General features: G+C 35.1%; 1 protein-coding gene across 1 annotated transcript in view; it reads right to left on the bottom strand.

The window, feature by feature from the left end:
* The window catches only part of LOC119074506 (pikachurin), a 160696-nt gene that overhangs the window by 44506 nt on the left and 92698 nt on the right, over positions 1 to 23492 (bottom strand). Inside the window, exons 5-7 of the mRNA XM_037180663.1 lie at positions 9488 to 9570; positions 9138 to 9256; positions 3579 to 3723 (exon numbers count right to left, since the gene is read on the bottom strand). Of these exons, the coding sequence (XP_037036558.1) occupies positions 3579 to 3723; positions 9138 to 9256; positions 9488 to 9570 (347 nt within the window). The remainder of the gene's footprint in view (positions 1 to 3578; positions 3724 to 9137; positions 9257 to 9487; positions 9571 to 23492) is intronic.

The following is a 23492-nucleotide window of genomic DNA, read 5'->3' as shown; positions in this document are numbered from 1 at the left end:
CATAGCTAATGGCCCAAATGGCACAAGGTTTCGCTTTTACACACAAAAATGTACACATGGCAGGTTTGCTTATAACCACCACTTTGTTCTATTTCAACATTCGTGTGAGGTGTAAATTGTTTTGAAAGGATGTGAGTGTGGTAGTAAATAGAAGTGGCCAATGGAGTAGCCCCATTCGAGTGACTCTGTGGCTCAGGTGCTATCGTAGTTTCTTTTTGATCGTGAGGTACCGAGTTCAACCCCAGTTAGTGTCATCACAATTTTTTTTTTTTTGCTTATAGATCAGTAAGCACCAATTTTTTATTCGTAAGTCACAAGAATCGTGTATAGTAGAGTATCCAAACTATCAGACGCTCGATACATAATGCTATTAATGCTATTTTCATAACTGTAAAACGCTATTATTTCGGGTCTCGGTATCGCAATCCTAGTAATGCTACATTTCCTATTGATTCGAGTTATATTTTCTCATTGGTAACCTTCATCAATGAAAATATGATCGCTGATTTCATCAAGCATTTCAGCGGTGAGATACTTACATCACCTCTATCTGTAGAAATTTATGTTTTGTGAGTCAATTGAATTTAGAAATAAAATATTCGTATTCGTACGAATCGTTTAACACCATTCTATGGCATTGTAACCTTTTATTTTGGTTTTTGTTAGCTAATCTTGAGGAAATACTACTTCAACCTGGAGTCCAATGGAAAAATGTTCCTCCAACATTTATACCAAAAAAGGAAATACCGACACATAAGACACCAGTTATTCAATTTGGAGACACGCTTTCTGAAGATTTTCAAGCAGTCGATGTGTTTTTAAAATTATTTCCAAAGAGTCTCTTCATGTGGATAGCTTCTTGCACGAACGAACGATTAGAGATTTTATCAAAGAAAAAAGGAAAGTTGATCAAACCAACAGACTGTCATGAAATGATGATCGTCATTGGATGTTACATCATCATGGCATACAATCGTGTTCCAGCCATGAAAATGTATTTTTCAAATGACAAATCACTCAAAAATGATGCCATGAAAACTGCAATTGAGCGTGATCGCTTCCTACTTTTGACCTCGAAACTGTACTACAATCATCCAATGAAGACCAATGGTTCCAGGAAGGTTTACTATATGGAAGAAATAGTAAATTGCCTGAAATACACGTTTCAAAAAGCCCGTTCTGAATCGACTTTTCAGAGTATCGATGAAAGCATGTGTAAATGTAAGGCTCGCACATCACTCAAACAGTTCATGGCAAATAAACCTGTTAAACGAGGCGTCAAAATGTGGATGCGTTGTGATGCTTGCTCTGGTTACATTTACGACTTCAACATCTATGCTGGTAAAGCCGACAGAGCTGAAGAAGGTACCTTAGGGGAAAAGGTCGTAAACACCCTTTGCAGTACGATTCGTGATCCTGTAGAAGATGTTGCTATTATTGTAGACAGATTTTTTACGTCGGTTGATCTTCTAAAAAAACTACCTCACGCACTCGTCGGTACATGTATGTCTAATCGTAAAAATGTCCCGGTTATCGATGGAAAACTGCAACGAGGGCAATCGTTAGCAAAATGTTCTGACGATGGCATCATCTGTTTCAAATGGCAGGATACCAAAGAGGTTTTGGTAATGAGCAACTGTCATAAAAATACAATCTCGACTGCAGACCGTCGACTCAAGGATGGTACAAAGAAGACATTTGACTGTCCAGAAGCAATTGTATTCTATAATAAAATGATGGGTGGTGTTGACAAAGCGGACCAGTATTCAACAGTGTACGACATCGACAGAAAGTCAAACAAATGGTGGAAAAGAGTTTTCCATCGCTTACTACAAATGTCGGTATCTAACTCGTGGATTATTTACCAAGAATTGAAGGGTAAAAAATCTCCACAGATTGACTTTTTGACATCTTTGCAAGAGCAGTTAATTGAACTTGGTAGAAATGGGACAAAAAATGTATATGAACGAGGACCTGGCCGCCCACCGAAAAAGAAGAAATTTGTAACTGTGATCAGTCACCAACCAATGTGGAAAGGTTCACGACGACGTTGTGCGTTTTGTGCGAGTAAAAAGAAGGAAAGCCGCACCTTGTACGCCTGTAACACTTGTGATGTTCCACTATGTGTTTTATGTTTCGAACCTTATCACAAGAATTAAAAATAAATGCTTAATTTGACTACAATTTTCCGCTTCAGATTCTTCCTTGTGTAGCAACAAATTACTATCTCCGAGCAGTTATTTACGTAGGCGCAGGCGATCCCTAATTAGAACATATTATGAGTGTTTCATGTCTGACAATAGTCAATGTTTAGTGACTAAAGAAAATTTGGTACAAAAATGAAACATAAGTAAAATTTAAGCGAGGAAACTTAGAGGTAAAAATCAGCGATAAAAGTTTTCATCTATCAAAAAATTGTTGACAATAGTGACCGATGAAATTTTCATTGTTGAATTTGTGACAAAAAATACTGATGAACTTAAGCGATGAAAATTTCAGTGATGATTGCCTTAATTCCTCCTTATAGGGTTAATCTGTTGATTTCAAATCTTGTACTTCAATTTTTTTAACATGCATTTTACTGTATAAAGGACCATATTACACATAGCTTGTCGTCGTTATCGTTAGCGATAGCGTAAGATGAATAGCCGTATGTGGCAGGTTATTGACAACCCGGAGATTTGTAGATAAGGTTCACTATTCCAAATTAATACAAATTGCTTCTGACTGATAGAGACCACTGAAACTAAAACTATACTTCAGCATCATAGCCTAAAATTTAACTATACTTCGGATTGAAGCGTCTTCTTCGCGTATGATGAAAAACCCAATGAAAAAACAGGCCAATCCGTCGATATTTGTAACCAATTAATTTCAATTTTGTTCATAGTAAAAGTTTCATGAAATTGATTGATGAAAAAGTGTTCAACTCAAAACCGAGAGTATAAATCAAACTCTCTATACACCAAAAAAAATTTATCAGCGAAGAAAATCTACTGCTATTACATCCATACATATCTACACGTAGCGTATAAATATACAATAAGTGCTGCAAATGGATTTTGTGTGTGATATTGGGCGCTGTGTTAACTTTAACACGACCACGCCAATCTGAATGTACATATAGAATACACTCCATAAAATTCGTTACATGGTTCGTTTCTGTTCTGGCGGTTCGAACAAAAAACTTATTTGCATAAAAAAGGTTTTCCAAACTATCATAAATTTGAGATTTGTTGTATGGTTCGGGCTTGCTTTTTTTTTGCTCTTGTTCGTTGTTAACGGTAGGAAAAAACATTTTAAAATTTTTGGTTCTGTGTGGGGGAGGAGAAGATTAACGTCTCTATGGAAAATACATTTTAAATGAGAAATTTCGTATTCGATATACACAATACGGACGGATCTATGATCGAAATGGAAATTCGCTGTTAAAAATATAAGTTTCAGTGCAGGGCATTACGGATTACAATATTTCAATATTAAAAACGTGAACGCAAAGTTTTTCCAATTTATTGTTGCCTTAAATTGAAAATTTCTATCGGAATTCTGTGGGTAATTGACGATGAATATAAATTTACCTTCGACCTGCCCTGGACTTTCTCTCCTTCGTTCAGCAGCAGCCAAGCGTCCCACCGATGTCGATATACTGTGATTGAGTTCCATTGGTTCAATATCACTGTCTCTTGTGACTTGACACTGCCAGTTCCGGAGCCACAGTCGAACCTGAAATTTAATGGAACGAATCGATTTTTGGAATTTTTTTTATAGATATTTTGAACTGAAGACAATTGAACCACTGCAACAACGATGCAATTTGATGAACTTGGTTCGTCGATTCAAACCGGTCACTTTTATACGTTCGCAATAATCCAACAGATATTTTCATATTTTGTATACTCTTGATGCTAGAATTAGAGATAAGCGGGTCGACGAAGACCAACCCGACCCGAAGTCAACCCACAATAAATCTTTATAACCAGACAACCCAAAACCTGGAAAAAAGTTGAAACCCGACCTGACCCGAACCCAAACCGAATTAAATTTTTCAAATCCGACGTTCTAACGATCTTCCTACGGAAGGAAAGACGGAAAAAAAATTTTAGGCATCAAATGAACAATGTCCTGCATGAAGAATTCGTTGTGTTTGTCTTGTGTGATGTGGGTGGACTATTACTTCTAAATAGATCTTACGTTGAATCATAATTTGAATTTCAAAATCGTTAAAAATATATTGGTTTTGATAGACTTTATTGGAGTTACACGTAGAAACTTTAAAAACATTCACCGAAACCCTAATCTGGCCCAAGCCCAAAAGACAATTTTGATGTCGGATAACACGAAATCCTGATAATAGTGAATCGGTAGAGTTCGGGTCGGACTGGGCTCTGTTTTTTTCTTTAAGCTTGACTCATCGCTACAAACAATGTTCCTTTACCAATTGTAAATTCCAATGAAAATAAATGATTTTGCTACAATTCAGCGAAGCAAGACTCTGCAACCTTTGCTGACCATATTCTTGAGCCGCTTACAAAGTGTATATGCTTTCGAAACGAATCGAGATATTTTTCGGTAGCATATTGTATGTGTGGTTGGCTTGCCTGTGTTCATAAACCATCTTACGAACTTAATAGAATGGAAAGTATAAATACAATGTTGAAGGAAAAAGAAGAAAGCCATCGGCTATGAGTTCTGTAACGTATGTTTATTCTGGGAAATTTATGAGCGTATTACGACAAATGTAATTTTCTGAGGAAATTTCCGCACTGTAATAAATATTAAATGGGGTGCCACTTACCCCCAACAAACATTTATGTACACAGGGCGTCCAGAAGTGTGTAGTTCCATTAAACACTTTTGTACGTACTATTTACGATTATGCATTTCGGTTTTGGTTGAACATGCACATTTTATTATACAGACGAGTACCAGGGTCTATTTTTAAGAAATAAAAAACTTTCTTAAGTTTTGGTATACAACGTCACTGCATCATTACATTCTTGAGAAGGTCACATCTGGACTGTACTGTTTTCTCAAAATAGGGCGGTAATTCGTCTGAGTAATTTGGCTGTTGCATGTGTGTTTGAAATGCCGTCATTCAGGTTCCCCTTCAATTTCTACAATGGTTTGATTCAATTTGTTTAGAGACCTCACGGTAACAACCTTTTACGGCCAACAACAAGTGCAGTCTGGACCACCGGCTTAAGAGCGCTCATACCTTGGCAATTTTCTAGCCTACATTTGTGAGCAAAAATATTCGTTTTTGATGATTTCTCTGAACTAAAATCTTTTTTTGAAAAAGTAACACCATCAAAGCATGCAAAAATGTGTTACTTTTAAGAGAAAATTTAGTTTGTGGATGAAAACTTATTCCACTTGGAGAAACCTTTGCAAATGTGTAAATTTATGTGTTTTGCAAAGGTTTCTCCAAGTTATCGACCACAAACCAATTTTTCCCTCACATTTTTGCATGTTTTAATGGTTTCACTTTTTCAAAAAAAAGATTTTGGTTCAGAGAAATCATCAAAAAACGAATATTTTTACGCACAAATGTAGGCTAGAAAATTGACTTCTGAGCCACGCCTAAAAGTATGCAAATACTCTCAAAGAGAAAATGTAGGCTAGACATATGCACTCAAATTCATCGTGTTTGGATTACGTCATACAAGCCTTTCAGTGCGTACGTTATTGCAGCCACCAAACTCGCTGAAGCTACCGAAATTATGAAGCTTGAGCGAGCTTGAGGACGTTACCAATGCGATACACGAGAATCAAACCCGGATCATTTCGGTGGAAGGCTAGTACGTAACGACTGAGCCATCTCGTCCTCACAAAAAAAATAACTAACACTTGGATCTGCACTTCTTAAAAATTTGTATTAATCGCAAAACTTTACGCTGACTATAACTTTTATCGAAAGCAGTAATGAACATCTCAGAATCTACGTCAGACTTCCAAGCCTCGGCGTAGTGTCCAAGCGTAGTATCATCAGCTATTATTTTCATGGGATACGGACGGAAAGTGTGTTATGTACTCGACGTTCAGAAAGCCCAGAAAACCTTCGAGATAATGAATTTTGCCTACCTGAAGATTAACTGAAGATTAATAGCATTGGGAGAAGTGATGGAAAATGGACACTAGGCCCTCGCGACAAGGGCAATTGTGTTACCGATTTCTCAGGCGAGTGGCACATTCACCCGAGCTCCATTTTCTAAAGGTTAGCTAGCTTTGCCAGCAAGAAATAATGGCCTATTTACCTCCCTAGGGAAATAACTGAGAAAATTAACTATCCGAATATTGATAAGTTATTGATCAATAAACAAATAAACAAATAGTGTAGGTACTTGCACTAATACTCGAACGGGGCATCGTATATGTGCATGTCTCATACAAACTTCTTAATAGCAGGAATTAATTACTTGCCATTATTTAACTCTCTTCCAAGTTCCTTAATGGTGGTATCATTACATCATTCTTTTCATCACACTTTTTCTGTGGTTAACTTTAACACTTCTCTGAATCCATATAAATGGAACAAAATTGCAAGCCGAGTTGTACCGCTTTTCTATTTTATTTATTTTTGGTTCGTAAGTATCGCTTCCACCATTCAAGTCATTTATACAGATTTATTTAAATTAGAAAATCCTACAGCTTAAAAGTGTGTACAGCGAAAAAATAAAAAATTTGAATTATTAGGCACACTCGCAATTCATATTAATTTTCGTGGAAAAAGAACCGGCGGTAGCCGAATTAAAATTGCAAATTGTATGGAAATGGGAACCAGTTAACTAAATTGTTTATTGTTTAATGACGCTAGCATGAATAATTTCGTAAATGATTATGTGAATTGTTTGCTTCATTTCAATTTAGATCCATTGAGGAATTGGGTTAACATATTTTTCCGTACGCACACAATTTGTATGCGTATAGATGTATATAGGTGTGCCGGAGGGTGTGAAATATTCGAAAACAAAGTTTCGAAAGTAAATTTAGCTGAAACTCAATAAACTTTCTTTCGAGTAACACAACTTTCTTCGATAAAAGGCAATAACGGGAGGGAACCAGTCTTTGTTTTAATAATGTAAAAACTTGTTCGAATTAGAAGAAAAATCATTTTTGCGGAATTGGAATTGATGTGAAATTAAACAAAAAGAGATACCGGGCATACAACCAATGACAGACATAAGTTCTAATACACTTTGGTAAAGTCATTCCACATTTTTATCCGTCATAGTGGGGGTCCATAGCATAACAATATGTCAGAGAATAGTCGAATGGTGCGTTTTGCCCTAAAAAAACAACTTTAACTCCTCCAACTTTATTCAAAGTTTTCTGTGTGTAGACAACGAAATGAATTATTGTGAACTGATTTATTCACCTGGTGTAGTGATATATAGCTCAAATGAAAGAACTGGTCATTTTCAAAACTAAAGCTTAAGAAAAGGGAAAAATTTGTGGAAAATCGGAAAATTTTATGATTTTAAAAAGAAGCTTGGACCTTCCCCATTTGACCTAAATATCACTGCACTAGGTGAAAAAATCGGTTCACAATAATTCATTAAAGTTGTCTCAACAAAGAAAACGTTAAATAGAAGTGGAGGGACGAAGAATTGTTTTTTTAGGACTAGTAATCGTTTCTTAAATCTACGTATCAATATTAATCACTGCCACTGGTGCAAGTCACACCATTCTACTATTCTTTGAAATACTCTTATGCACTTACACTGTCATGGACCCGTACTATCATATTATTCCGTCGTCTTTCTACCTATGCGAGACGTTTCAACATTCGAATTAAGTTGGAAAACTCAATTGATGGAAAAGAATCGGTCTGTTGTGTTATTGTACGAAACTGTGTAACATTTTCCAGAATTAGATTTCGTCATTTTTAGACTAAAATAAATAAATTTTTCAAAATGATATTATCAATTCAATGGAAATATTGTTACGAGAATTTCATTGGAAATTATGTTGGTTGAAGGTCATAATCAGCCTGTTAAAAATCCATTCCGAATTTAACTCAAAGTTCAATCATGCAGCCAAATATTTTAATTAATGAGTCAGTCGCTATTGTTTCTCGATGTAAATAACAGTAACGAGTATTTTTCGACGTACGAACGCATATTTTCCAATAATGTGACAACAAGCGAAACTCGAGCATCATCGTTTTTAATTGGAAGCATGAGTAGAATTGAACTTTACTTGACGAATAAGTTCTACGTGCTTTTATGCTGGAAAAACGTAATTTTCATTCTTTTTACAATCACTTGAGCTTATCTGATTGCGTAGCCCACGCTCGTTTGTTGGCACAATGAACAGTCTTTGAACGCGACTCCAGTTTCAGCTCCTTCAGCTTGATTTAAAAAAAAAGTGCATTTAACGAATCGAAACAGGCTTTCAGACATTATGTTACGTTTCCCATCTACCAATCTGAGTGATTTTCCAAATCGCCATACATGGCCTGACCTCATGTGACATCAAATTGGATGATGAAAGCTAACTTTTATTTCATTTATGATTCACTAGACTTGTACATGCAAAAAGGTATGGCGTACTTCATAGCAGTTACCACTGTAGCCATGGCCAGATGATATGTGGTGTATTTTTGCATCGTAAGACGCTAGTTACATTATCTCACAATTCGAAACAGTGGCGAAAACCATATTTATTTCTACAGACTGAAAACCGTTTCCACAAATTGAAAATTGGTTAAGGCTTTCACAGGTTGACTTTTCTAGAGCCACAAGCTCATGATATACGAGCGATGTTATAAATGGTTCAACGTATAAAAGTTATTGGATATCTAAGGTCAGTAGCCAGTAGCCTTTCACTATACCAAGATAGTCATGGGATCCGATTGTTCATCAATAAATTGAATTTTCGTATTAGCCTTATCTAATTTATGATCATATCATATCATATCTCCTATAGCTATAATAACGAACACTGGTCGGCTTAATTTGAATGCATAGTCTCAAGTTTATTTATTATTATCACTCGTATCAAACTACCTGTTGGCTCGGTGGTTGGAGTAAATCAATATACGTTTCCATTGATTCAAATTGAAATCGGAGACATGTTTATGAAATGTGTACCTGTGTCTACCAATCAAATGCGAAAAATTGCTTCAAAATGCTCACCAAAATTCAATAAAGCCTTGGTGTATTAGCACTGCCATAAAATCTCCAGTTAAATCGTCCCGTTCGCCAGTTAACAAAATTATTCCATCGTACGATTCCGGACGAAATTCAATGTGAAGCTGTAAAAATGGTTTAACTATCGGTATTGAAATGGAATTACATTTTATCATTAAATAGAAAAGAATTTGTCGGAATTTTATTCTTCGCTTCTTTTCGAGGGTGTACGTACACCACTGTACACAGTACCTACACTGTACATACAATTTTCGCATAAGCAACGAGACGTGTATGAAGCAGAAGCTAATCCAATAAAATTGTTATCAAATTGAAATTTATTAATTTAACATTACCTGAACATGCTTATACGCTCCGCGTAAAGCTGGGAATGACATCCAAGATTTTTTACTGAATCGCGGAATGTTGACTTTAATATCTGGAAAAGAAGAGAAATGATTGAAGGTTAAAACGATGAGCACTTCTAACACGTTTAGCAAAGTTTTAGCTGATCAAAAAGACAATTTCAAGCAATAAAAACTCTTCGAAATGTTGTGAAAGCTGAGTTTTATTTCAGTACAACAGTGGACATTCATATTGTTCTGAGGTAAAATATCAACAAGCAGCGCAGCACTTTCTAATAATCATATTCGGTTACGGTTTGGGACCACATGTAGGAACTGGATCAGTGCCACAAGTGTCAGTTGTGCAGCGAGGTGGTGCCATAACACACGGACGATTGTCTGGACAAGGAGGCGCATCTTCACATGATTTTCCAGGCAAATGAATATATTCGTCACCGGCAACCTCAACAGACACGCAAACTTCGATACATGGTATTGCTATGGCACTAGCAAAAATTACTGACAAATAAAGTAAATTCATTATTGTCACTTATACAACGAACAACTTGTGTACAATGAAATTGATGAACTAATGAATACGTTAGTTCGACGTTCTAATTTAAACCCGTTTTGTTTGACCTTGGTATTTATCGAACATTAATTTGTCAATTAAAATGATTAAACAGTATTCAAATATTCAGTGCCGAATTATTCTGTGGGCTAGACACGGAGTCATAGTAGGGCGTTAGAGCATTAGTGGTGCAAAAAAAACGTCTTACGTTCATGCCTGTTGCGATGAATCGTGAACAACTTATTTCAAAGGAGTAACTATTTCCTACCCGTTGGTTTCACAAAGACGAAATCGGCTATTAAAGTATTGCTCTGTTTTTATGATCAATTTTGAAACTGACTGTACTCGACAGTGAAGACAAAAATAGTTACATCTGCGACAAATTTGTTGTTTATAAGCATTTGCTCTCAAACAGGAGATCGCTGTTCCCGGTATTACAACGAACAGAATTTTTGTTATGTTCTCTCGCCTTTAGCTCTGTTGTACACATGGTTTTACCCCTTAATGCAGTTATCTGTTATCGTTGTTTCGCATCTCATTTGTATGGTAAACGAACCACGATCCGTAGAAATAGACGAACGACGATCCGCGGAAATAGACGAACCACATTCGATGGTGTCGAAGCACCAACTCTCAGTAAACTAAAAACTGGGGAAGACCTAACGACCGGAAACGATTGGCGTTACCAGCTTAATTTTTGCATTTATTCCTTGCACTGGTTTACTAGAGCTTTTCCGGTTTCCAACCTACAACACTTCAGCGTCGCACGAAAATTAATAATCTCGCTATGCTCTGGTCACAAACAACACACACAACGTTTTTCACAACAAAAATATCCAACGTATCAGATGAGGTCAGAAAATGACTATTTTCACGCCTGCGTTGTGATAAAGTCATATGTTCAACGAGGGAAGAAAAGTTGGAAATTGCATTTCGAGAGCCCCAAGTCACACGAGAAATTGGAATTTCCAACTTTTTTCCCGAGTTAAACACAACGTTTTCACAACAAAGACTTTCGTAGTTTCAGCAGAGGCAGCGAAAAAATTACTACTTTCTCGCCTGCGTTGTATATTTCGCGAGTTGTACTTCGAACGAAGTGAGAGCGACAAGTGCTAAAAATAAACCGTCAACAGCAGATGCGTATACAACTTTTCATGTAAGGTGCCGAAAACCCGAGAAAAATTCTGCAAAACCCCCGTTTTCGGCAAAGTATATAAACATACTGAAGGTAATGCAAATGCTCAGCGGATCACAAATTTTACGGAACCCAAGTTTCGGGTGAATATAAGACTTGTTATGTTGCTTGCGTGACGTTTGGCGTTTTAAAGTTGGTAGAAATTTGATGTTCTGCATACAATATTTTGTGTTGAGTATAAAGATGCAACCTAACAAAATGAATTTAACTTGTGGCCAACATTATAACGAGAATAGACCGGCTGAAGCCTGGTGAGTCTTTTTTTTTATATTTTTTTAAATTTCTGTTTACTACTAGCTTGGTACTCATTCAAGTACCACTTTGGTATTCAACTACCAATTTTTCGAATTATAAATAGGCAAGCGAGCCGCCTTTTTTATCAGTCGGTGTGCAGCTCTCAAACAGTAAACATCTCTACAACATCCGTATTAGTTTGGTAGTCAACTACCACTTTGGTAGTCAACTACCATATTGGTAGTCAACTACCATATTGGTAGTCAACTACCATATTGGTAGTCAACTACCATATTGGTAGTCAACTACCATATTGAGTAAAAAGTATCAACTACCATATTGGTAGTCAAGTCAACTACCATATTGGTAGTCAACTACCATATTGGTAGTCAACTACCATATTGGTAGTCAACTACCATATTGGTAGTCAACTACCATATTGGTAGTCAACTACCATATTGGTAGTCAACTACCATATTGGTAGTCAACTACCATATTGGTAGTCAACTACCATATTGGTAGTCAACTACCATATTGGTAGTCAACTACCATATTGGTAGTCAACTACCATATTGGTAGTCAACTACCATATTGGTAGTCAACTACCATATTGGTAGTCAACTACCATATTGGTAGTCAACTACCATATTGGTAGTCAACTACCATATTGGTAGTCAACTACCATATTGGTAGTCAACTACCATATTGGTAGTCAACTACCATATTGGTAGTCAACTACCATATTGGTGGTGTCGGGGAATCTCGCACACGCGATCATAGTATGCGTCCTTTTACGACATGTAACGAAAAGTCATGACTGTGCGAGATTCACCACTTAGAGGTGAATCTCGCACACCATGAATTTGTGTGGTGTGCGAGATTACCCTACCCCATATTGGTAGTCAACTACCATATTGGTAGTCAACTACCACATTGGTAGTCAACTACCATATTGGTAGTCAACTACCAAATACTCAATTTATAAATAGATAAATAATAATAAATAAAAAAATGTGCATCTCTCGAGTAAGAAACATCTTTGCTGCTAAATATTTTGGGGGTCCAACTACTAACAACTACCAAACTTTCAAATTGCAATGTCTGCTATGAGCGATCGGTTACCAAGTAACAAATAATAATTGATTTGCCTGGTGTTGGTTTGCTATGGAGAAAAGACCTAAAAATTATATTCACCCGAAAGTGGGGTTCCGTGAGTTTTTGTGGATTTGCATTACATTCAGTAACTTTGGTTTTCGGCCCGACACATGAAAAAAGTTTTTTTTAAAGTTAAAAGCGTAATTGCTTGCACCACTGAATTGTCTAAAAATTCTGAAAGTTTCACCAGGTTTCGTAGAGCGTTATCTATAAAAATTGAAAACGACACACCCTTAGTATAATGTCTGCCATTCATCACTTTATATGAACATATGTTCGTCACAGCAACATAATGTGCTGAAAATGTTGACAAACACTTGGGGAAAGAGTTGATTAAAGTTCCTATTTAGAAAGTTGTAAAATACAAATAATTTCTTATAGCTCGAATACCTAAATCATATTGCTCTTCTTTCGTCGGTTCGTAATTCATTCAATTCAATTTCCATTCCATAAAAATCCCAACATTCACCGAAAACGGAAAATGATTTAACCAGGAGATTATCGTCGTACTTTGCACTCCCAGTTGAAAGCAATTTCATTTTTTTTTTCAAAATATTTTCTTCTCTAAAATATTTGACGATCCTGATAAACTTTCCGATGACAATCATTATATCGTAATAATAATGAGATGTACATAGATTTGGTGTGTACGTCGACTGGAGTGACAAATATTTCAAGAATGTTCGATTATTTTATTGTTTCTTCTCGCTTATGGTCGTTCACGATAAAAATGTCGTAAAAAGAATCGAATTCTCAATATCGAAAATATTTTTATGAGAAATATAATGTCCCCATACCATATTTTGATACCGTCCATAAACGAACGATATTAAAGGCAATTTCTTGTTCGTCTTGAATCATGACCGATGAACCTTTTATTTATTTCTTTTTCTCTTTTGTCAACAGCAGAACTAACAGTCAATACAATCTATAGGCAAAAAAGGAAAGAAAAGAAATCGAAATACTCCGGTCGTTGTAGTCGAAAATCACACAGACAGAAGACGTTCAGAATTTTATAGAGGATTAATTGCTTATTGGATTACTTCATGCAACCATCATCGACAGTATACATAAAAACGGTAATCCGCTTTTGGTTTTGGGATTTTATAAGCTTCACAATAAAATCATTCAACGGATGAACGAAAGAATGGAATCGTTGCGGTTGTACGGTATTATTGAGAACATGTAAGCGGCCTGTCGGAGGTGGTATGAAAATATTGCGTTGGTATAAGTGCAGTTTGAAGCTTGAGAAGACCCACATCCATTCTGCTAAGTGTTCATGATATTCCACCACCAACCGACCATGCTGGGGTTGAAAAATTTGAAAGGTATTTCCAGTGTTGACTGCAAGAGTTTTACAAAATTCTTGGAAAAATATTGTAAAATTCTAAGAAATATTTGTAGAGCTGCAAATATAACATTTTTGTAGGTTTCACAATCTCTGAGACAAATGTTGAAACCCGAGCACAAGGCATACGTGGAAATAGACTTAGTCATCACGCTCATCATGGATATTTGTAAATTTGGTTGTCAAAGGATTTTCAAAACGACAATCCTTTGAGGATTTTCCTATCGTTTTCCAAAGGATTTTCGGAGGATTTTTTATTCAATTTTCGAAGATTTTCTTTTTTATTTGATTTTCTTGAAACTTTTTAAGGATTTTCTATGATTTGATTTCTTTAGAATTTTCTACGAAATTGAGGATTTTCTATCGTAAAATTATGGAGGATTTTGTAAGATTTTTTTCGGCTGACACAGGATTGCATAAGAGTATTTGCATCTCGTAATCATCTATATATCTCGTCTAAATAAATTTTCCCAACCCACAACAGGGGGAATTTTTTCAGGATTCTAAAGAATTTGTAGGAATTTTTAAAATTATTTTATAATTTTTAAGAATTTAAATTCTTGCAAATTCCTAGAATTCTCAAATTTAGGAACTTTCAGAATTTAAGAATGGAACTTCTATTTTATCAAGCGCTATCCGAAACCAAGGGCTGCAGTTACACAAGGAATAATATAAAGTTCGTCACACTTAGGCCGGGAAATGAGTTTTCTTCAAGGACAACTACAATACGACATTTTTTGCTCATTGTCTTAGTATTGGTAGGGCCACTTTTCTCGTGCGATATGTCTAAATACTATTAACGCTCGTGACAATGAAGTAGTGACCCATTTTCGCGGAATGCAATGAGTCAAACAACTTTCAATATATTGAGACAGGGCCTGGTTTTTAGAAATTGTTTCAAGAAAATTCGTGAAAACATTTTCTCGAACACGCCATGCCTGTGGTGTGTTGAATACATACACAACGGTGAGTACAACTTGTGTGTTGGAATCTACTTTTACTCCAGGAGACGTGTAATTAACTATTTATTTGCTTGTTTTGAAAATAACAAACTTGTAATATTGTTTTCGCAACAGTTCTGTTGCTAGTTTCATTTAGCATCATATTGTTGCAACATGAAGAAACGAATTCAAAATTGCAAAATTTAAATTACATATTTTGCTTTCGCAAACAAGCTTCAGTCAGCAACGGAATGAAACACACTATTACGTACACAAAATTCAATTTACATCATTAATCTGCTATAATAAACATTACCGAGACGTTATTAGTTGCGACAAAGACCTTTTGTTAGATTAGATTTACATCAAACTCAAAAGCTTTTAAATCCACAGGAGATTTAATGAAGCCTCGCAACAACATCAAAAAAATGAGAAAAAAGAAGAAAGCTTACAACAATAAATTAAAGCGACTGGAATGCTTTTCCGTTCAGAATATTGCAAACAGCATAATATCCAAACTCTGATGGGTGTGTAGTACACACTGTGTACACGTACAGAATAATTAAGTTTTTAATTTTGCAAAAACGTCTGTCAGTTTTGAATCCTCACTTTGATGTGTGCTCTAGATGGTCAGCAAATGGATTTGTATAATCTTATCCCTTCCATTGCTTTTAAGGATCAGTGTCGTACATATTATAGTTCAAATATTTACTTAGGTGTAATGACTTTATAGTACGAAGAAAATGGACATGAGAAAAGATATGTTAAAAACAAAACAGCCCAGATTGTTTCCTCGAATACGAGGGGTACCCTAAAAGTTTCGGGAATCGGGTATTTCCGACGCATAAAAGTATTTAATTTGAACATATTCGTAAATTTCAACATTTTTTAAGTAAAATGACGTCTTAACATCGTAAAAAAAAGATTTTGTTGTGAGTTGAGGAACATTTATAAAAAGGCTTGTCGGCCATTTTTGAAAATGGAAGAATTCATTTTCTGAAGTGCTGTTCGTTTTTAATTTTTTCTTAAATAATTATTTTTTATTAAAGTATTTTTATGTTAACATGTAAAGTATGGTCCATCTAAATGGTAATAAGTCATATACGCGGCCTTCAAATGTTGACACTTCGTAGTAATGCGATGAATTAAAAACATCTAATGCTGACGGATTCAGAGCTCCACAGATCTCGTACCTAACAGTGAATAAATGTGGCTATGAAAATTAAATGATAAACAATGGGTCTTAGTGTTCATTTTGACCTATCAAGCTTTTAGCAATACTGCAACCGATTAATTATTGATGGATTCAGGCAGTGCCTATATTCATGAATTTTCACAATTTTTCTTGAATTTTCACGAATTTTCCTTAATTTTCATGAAACTTTTTGATAGTTTAGTATCAACGAATAAGTAAGTAAACTACTAGAAAATAGTCAAAAACTCAGTTTAATTAGCATTTAATCTAGGGGTCACTGAAAACCCTGTGTCCAAAGTATGGTCCGGAGCATAGTGAAGTGTTTTTCGGTAGAGTTTAGTACACTGATGAAGAAAAGTTAGGGCACCAGGCGGAGATCCTAGGCAATAACTTTTGGCGGCGGCTCAAATCCGAAAATCCGTCCTTTTCACGTTTTCCAGTGAATATCACGAGAACCCAAAATTAATCTGTGTTAAATACTGACTGCAAAAATCGTCAAAGTCGAAATTTTTGAGTTATGGAAGCAATTGCTTTTGTGTCATTCTCTTCTCTTTTCAAGTGTTCAAGTGAAAAATTGATCTTGGTAAAACAATCTTATTTTTCCATGAAATCTTCGGTTTCGTGTTTTTTTTTTCTCGTTTTTTCAAATTGTTTTCGTAGAATTACTAATTATTTGATGGTTTAATAAATGCGGTCTTTCGGACCTTTGCCCTTTTTCTACCATAACGTCAAAATTTGAATGATAGTCCATACGAAAATCAATTCCAGTGGTCTATGCGAGTTGCTTTTTTTACTTTTTTTACGAAAAAAAAAAATTGAAGAAAAAAACGATAAAACCTAGGAAAGAGATTAAGGATTAATGTATGGGCCCAAGAAATTCATAGACAAATTGGGTTCCTTAATGAAAAAAGCAACTGGTGAAGCTAAATCGAAAGACTATCTTTTACAAAGAATCTCAATCGCGATACAACGTGGAAATGCCGCTTGCATTTTGGGAACATTGGGGAAAAAGAAGATTGATGATTTTTATTTATTGTAATTTTATTTTATATGAAAAGATCGACTTTTTACTGGCTGCGCCACTATTGTGAGCAGTCTTTTTTGTCGCAAATATTTATTTATATTAAAGGAAAGAGAAGGTTTTATGGAAAAATAAGTAATTTTTTGAAATTTTTTACGTTTTTCTTTAATTTTCTAAAATTTTCATGAATTTTCTCAAATTTTCACAAATTTCATCAATTTTTACAGACTTTCCTAAATTTTTACAAATTTTCCTAAATTTTCTTGAAATATTTTCGCAAATATAGGCACTGATTCAGAGTACTGGCAATTTATACGTTGCTAAATCTTGGTAATGTAGGTTGGTGACTAGGGTTGTCCAAAAAAAAGTGTCTTCTGAATCCTTGTCTCCTAAAGACCTAAATAAATTTGGAACCACGGACGTAATAAATGGTCAGTTGATCTCTACCGATCGAAATGTTATGTGTAAAAAACTCAACTTTTGTACTTTTCTCTCACAATTTGTCGAAAAAATCATTGCGTTTCTACGCCTAAATCGCACTGCATTAACAACGGTCAAAAAGCTTACTATTTTGGGTCCGCAGTGGTATTGACCAACATAAAAAACTGTCAACCGAGTCAAAATTTACCGAATGTATAGCGGTTGAAGTAATCACTTCGCGACGAGCGGAGAAGTCTGTCAAACTTGCAATAACAATTTGACAACACTGAAATCGCCTTAGAGTTAAGTTAGGCGTGTATACCAACAGTTGACACTGCAAAGTGATCTATTGCAAGTCCTGCAATGTACCGACGATTGTTTTATCATCAAAAAATCATCATATCACTCTTCATTTTGACCAGCAGAACAATTTGGAATAACTACTACTTTGACCGGTATTATCCGCAGAGTATGTATTGTTTCAACGAGACTATTTATTTAATACGTTTAGCTGTTTTCAATATTTTTAGTGTGAGACCCTGGAAACAAAAAGTATCAAATGTTACAAGGGCTATATCATTAGTTAGTGAAAGTATCAAATCGTTTCAGCCTTAGTCCTAGCAACTAATATTAAGTCAATCTAGCTAGAATCAAAATTTACTCATATACTACCCAGATAAAAAGGACGGATTTAGAACATAATGTTCTGGTGTCCTCAGGCAGAGCTCTTGCCCTTTTAATATAATGTATTATTTCAATCTTCATAATGATTATTTGTAGATGAAGACTGGTCTTATGACACCGTTCTGTTGATAAGCATACACACATACAAAAGCTATAGAAAAAATAAGAGACACAAAAGACACCAAAATTTATTCAAATATTCTTCGTCAAAATAAGAAATCACCCACAGAATATGTATTCCATTATATATGCGTTGTCGTATACATTTAAACATATTTATACACTCGCTCGACCTTTCGGCCCTTCAAAGGTTAAAATATGTAGTATAAGAACCCTCTGATTAAAATACATTACTCTCGATACTAATGGCGCTGTGTCTGTGTAAAATAAAAACATTTTCAAATTTATTATATGGGGAAGACAACACCTATCGAGGCCGATGTGGATGGAGATATATATTTATATAAAACAAGAAATTAATATCTCGCATCTATATCTACTACCGTTGTAGACCCATCTATATGTACAATAACAAAAAAGCGAATGAACGTATTTATGTAATGTGTGTATAGTATACGTATACAACGTACAATAGATTTATATTTGGTTTTGCCTGTTTGTTTCAGGGAACCCTTAACATTAAACACGCTTCTGGGGTTTTATTGGTTAGGGGTTATGCAATACAAACAAATAATAAAAATTAATTTTCAGTCGTTTGTATACCTAGAAATGCCAGAAAAAAAGATTTAATTTTCTGTACTGCTTGCTGGTCATATCCAATCGATACTTTGCTTTGGTATTGTTATCTAAAACTGGTTGTGCCACCAATGAAAATATAAAACGGGTAAACCGTTGGTCTAATGTCGGCCCGGAGGACATAAAATATTTGTAAAAGCACTCATTTTGATGTTATTTTTACATAAATTGTGAGTGCGTTGAGAATAAATTGACCGATCTGTACAACTGTCTTAAACTTTCATTGTTTGTCACCTCGAGGAAAATCAATGAAAACTTGGGTTACCCAAATTGGTTGAAAATGCAAAATATTTAAGCACAAAGCCATGAATACGCGAAAAATTCGGTACCGAATGATGTGTATATTCTAGCTGAGTTTCCGACAAAAATCATTCTTCCCTTGCAGAAATTCACCTTTTTCGGAATCTATTTGAGGAACTGACCTCAATCTCATGTCATTATTTTCAAATGCCTCTTATAATACCCGAGGATATCCTTTAAATTCTTGAGTTCTAGAAGCGGATGCATAAATGCATGGTGGACTATGATGATAAGGAACCCTTATGCATAAATCTTACAGAAAACATGAGTCCAGGAGAGAACATGAAAAAACTGAAAAAAATGTGTAAATCTCAACATTCTAATTGGTGGATCCTCTAGATGAGGAATCTAGAACTTTTTTGTAAGTAAAATTTGGCTTTAGATAGTTCCTCACAGTTTTGAGATTGAAAGATCACCTGAATGTGCAGTAAAATTTCCATAAAAATGAATTTTTCATTAAAGAATTTTGAGTTGCGGCAGTGGAAAATCGTTCCCAGGACCATCACTTCCGAAGATAGAATGTTTCAATGTTCAGCAAATTTGTAGATAAAATTGAAAGCAGAAGAACCCTTCACTAAGTTTTCATCTAAAAATTAAATATCGAAAGTTATTTGAGTTATACAACGAAAAAATCAGATTTTACGAAGAGACACGAAAAACGGTCAGGAAAATGGAAATGCGGATAATTTTAAGATCCTAAAAAAACTTTAGACCATCATCTTGAGCGATTCTTTTGAAAAACAGCCTACCGAAATCGGACGCATTTTCTAGTGGAGTTTTATATGTACCTAGAAAGGACTTTGACCCTAGAAGCCAAAACCACTTTGAAAAAAATTCTTCGAAGTTTGTGTGGCTGGTGAAAGGTGATCGAAAACCGAGAACTCGCATTTTTCTTACAAAAATTTCTCCAGTTACACGAACCGTACAGGGTCGGAAATAGCTAAAATAGCTAAACACCCTTCTTCGTGGGTGTCTTGAACTGTTCATACAGCGCCTGCGACCTCACTGACAAGAGTCAATTCCCCAAATCTAAGCATACTCATAGATTACGGGTGCCTCTTCAAATCAGCCACATTTTCCATTTTTGTTTGAAAATCTGAACATTTTCGCAATGAAGACGCGGATCATTACATAATTCAGAGTCTTAACACTCCAAAAACGTAAAGAACATAATTCGCAAAACCATTTACGAAATTTGTTGTAACGAAAATAATTTGCCTTTTGACGGAAAATCAAGATGTATGAGTGCAAGCTCTCTTTAGCGGAAAATTTAATGCAAACCGCGACTTATCTGGCATATAGTACGTGAAAATCGTATCAACATAATTGGTCTACTTTCCAGCATCATTCCAGTTAAAATGATAAAGCAATTTCGATGCTAAAATTGCGGTTTTATGTTTGTTTTCCGAAACGAAGAATCATTATTAAAAGATATATGTGGGTTGTCAACCACATTCGCTTCGCAGAATCATAAAATGTGAAAGGAGTTCGTAAAATGAATCAAACTTATATGAGGGAGTTATAGCTCAGCCAAGAATGTGAATGTGTAATTTCACATGTCATACAAACAATCCCGATTCGGAATTTATTTTCTTTTCCTCTTTTTTTGGCAGAACAAAAAAAAACGTAAATTTTGTTTATACCTTGTGCATGCCCGCACAGACGACGTTGGCAACAGCCAAAAATAGCATTGTGATCCTGTGATTCAGTGAAAATGGAAAACTGTTGAATTTATTTCCATTGTGTTTCGAATAAAAAACGAATTTAATTTGACTGCTGAAATGACATGCTGGTGGTTGCCTTGTATTGTATCTTAATTTTTGTGAAGTGAATAATACACAAAAAGTTGGCATAATTTTTTGCAGTGTAACTGAAAATCGAATATTGAAAAGGTAAAAAATAAATCGGAATTAAACCACTGACAAGTAGACGACTAAATCAATTTAGCATTATGTGGGATCAATAAGCAGACCGGTAATGACATATTCGATGTCCAACGCGTTCATTTCAGACATTGGTATTCCAGATTTTGGTCTATAGCTCTGGGATCCCATTTCGTTCTGTATACCTTTACGGGGTGAGGTTTGCATATTTTTTGTCAGGGTGCTGCGGGAATCGGCTCACATAACGAATTTTATGACCAATTTTGTATAATTAGTCGTAGTAATTCATTAAAGAACCCAATTTGATTCATTTTCCCAAGATAATATACAACTTTCGATACAATTGCAACAATCACTTCTACATTTTTATTTTCATAATTCTAAATTCTACTCAAAATTTCGTTTTTTATTAAAACCTCCGAAGAAACTAATTTTCTTACAAAAGTTCATCATTACTGCACTTACGATAGAAAAAAAAATTGTAAATATTGCATGAAAATTCGATGCAACAAATTTTTGAGTAAACCGAGAGCTGCCAACACCAATTCGTCATTTTTAAAATTACAATAAAATGACACACACATTATGCTACTACTTCATCATCACAAATACACTCTATCCATTGCTATGCCGATGCGAATGAATCCATTCGAAATCAATCTAGTTACACAATCAAACACACACTTATAATAGACTATGCCAATCATATTTAACCAATGATGCCATTTTAAAGGTCATCAATAGTGGTGACTTTATCACTATTTTATTTTACCGGAATCAAGCACACATTCAAATAAAAGCATTTCCGCCAAAAAAATCGTTTTTTAAATTAACGGACAAAAAAAAAATCAGTTTTGTGGTGTCTCTTACGACTATCTTCACAACAGACATGTCAATAATTTTGTTTACCTGAATGGCAACATATTTTTGTATGTTTTCTTCACATTTTACCGACTGAATTAGCACGAAACGTATTGCAGGCAATTTCTAGGCACATAAACATAAGGAATTGAACACTGAATGGCACAATTCACACCAAATTACTTTTAAAAATGAGATTTTCACAACACCCACAATGTTTGACCAAATTAATTTGTCTTTAAAATTATTTCGGAGAATTTGTACTAAATTCTGTTTAAGACACTAGCATGAGCACACTCGGAACTATTTTCTGTGCGAAATTTAAACTGAATCACTTTGTTTTACGCGAAATACTACAAATTTTCGACACAAACTTGTTTGAGATTTAAAATTTACTGTCCCGATTTGACATTTCATCAAAACAAAATTCAGTGAATCAGTCAAAACTGGATGAACTGAGTGAACAATACTACTCATACTACTGTAATTGCAAAGTGGCAAACTTAAGACCTTATGTGGAATTTGGGTGGAAAATGGCGCAAATCACATATTTCAGGAATTTATAAAGTGAAAAATCTTTCCGGTTTCAAGTTTTTTCGTCAAAAGACGAGACACGGGTATCTTTATTTTCAATTTTTAGCTGCTTTATGTAAAAAAAATTGAGAAAAAAAATCATTTTGGCGTAGTCTATTAAAAAGTGTGCGCGCATATAAATGTATTAGTGGACAGTTTCGTGGTCGGTCATGTGTGGTCGACCACAAAAAAGACCACAAATGACCACAAACTTTAAGATGAAATCTCAGCTGAAATATTGGACCGATCACAACGAAACCGGTGAAGATCAAAAGTACTCACACCTCCTTCCCGGTCTTCCCCATAAAACCATTAAAAATTATTCGTTTTAATTGTGTACGAACTCTATCAAAAGTGACCTTTCGGTGGTTTATACCATCGAAAGGACGCTTTTTAAATAGCTCAAATATACACAAAACTAATAATTTTTAATGGTTTTATGGGGAAGACCGGGGAAGAGGTGTGAGTACTTTTGATCTTCACCGGTTTGGTTGTGATCGGTCCAATATTTCAGCTGAGATTTCATCTTAAAGTTTGTGGTCATTTGTGGTCTTTTTTGTGGTCGACCACAGAGAGACATTTTGTGGTCGACCACAAAAATGACCACAAAAATGACCACGAATACATTTATATGAAAACATACGCACGCTTTTATAGTTTTATATTTGATGTGTAACTAGATTGATTTCGAATGGATTCGTTCGTATCGTCATTGCAATATGAAGAGAATGTATTTGTGATGACGAAGTAGTATATGTTGTGTGTGTCGTTTTATTGTTACATATTGATGGATTGAATTTCCAAAATATCGAATTGATACTATGTGTCGGCAGCGGTTTGTTCAAAAAACTGTTGCATCGAATTTTTATGCAATATTCTC

Source organism: Bradysia coprophila, unplaced genomic scaffold, assembly GCF_014529535.1.
Source record: "Bradysia coprophila strain Holo2 unplaced genomic scaffold, BU_Bcop_v1 contig_151, whole genome shotgun sequence".
NCBI lineage: Eukaryota > Metazoa > Arthropoda > Insecta > Diptera > Sciaridae > Bradysia > Bradysia coprophila.
This window is presented reverse-complemented; position numbering and strand designations above follow the sequence as displayed.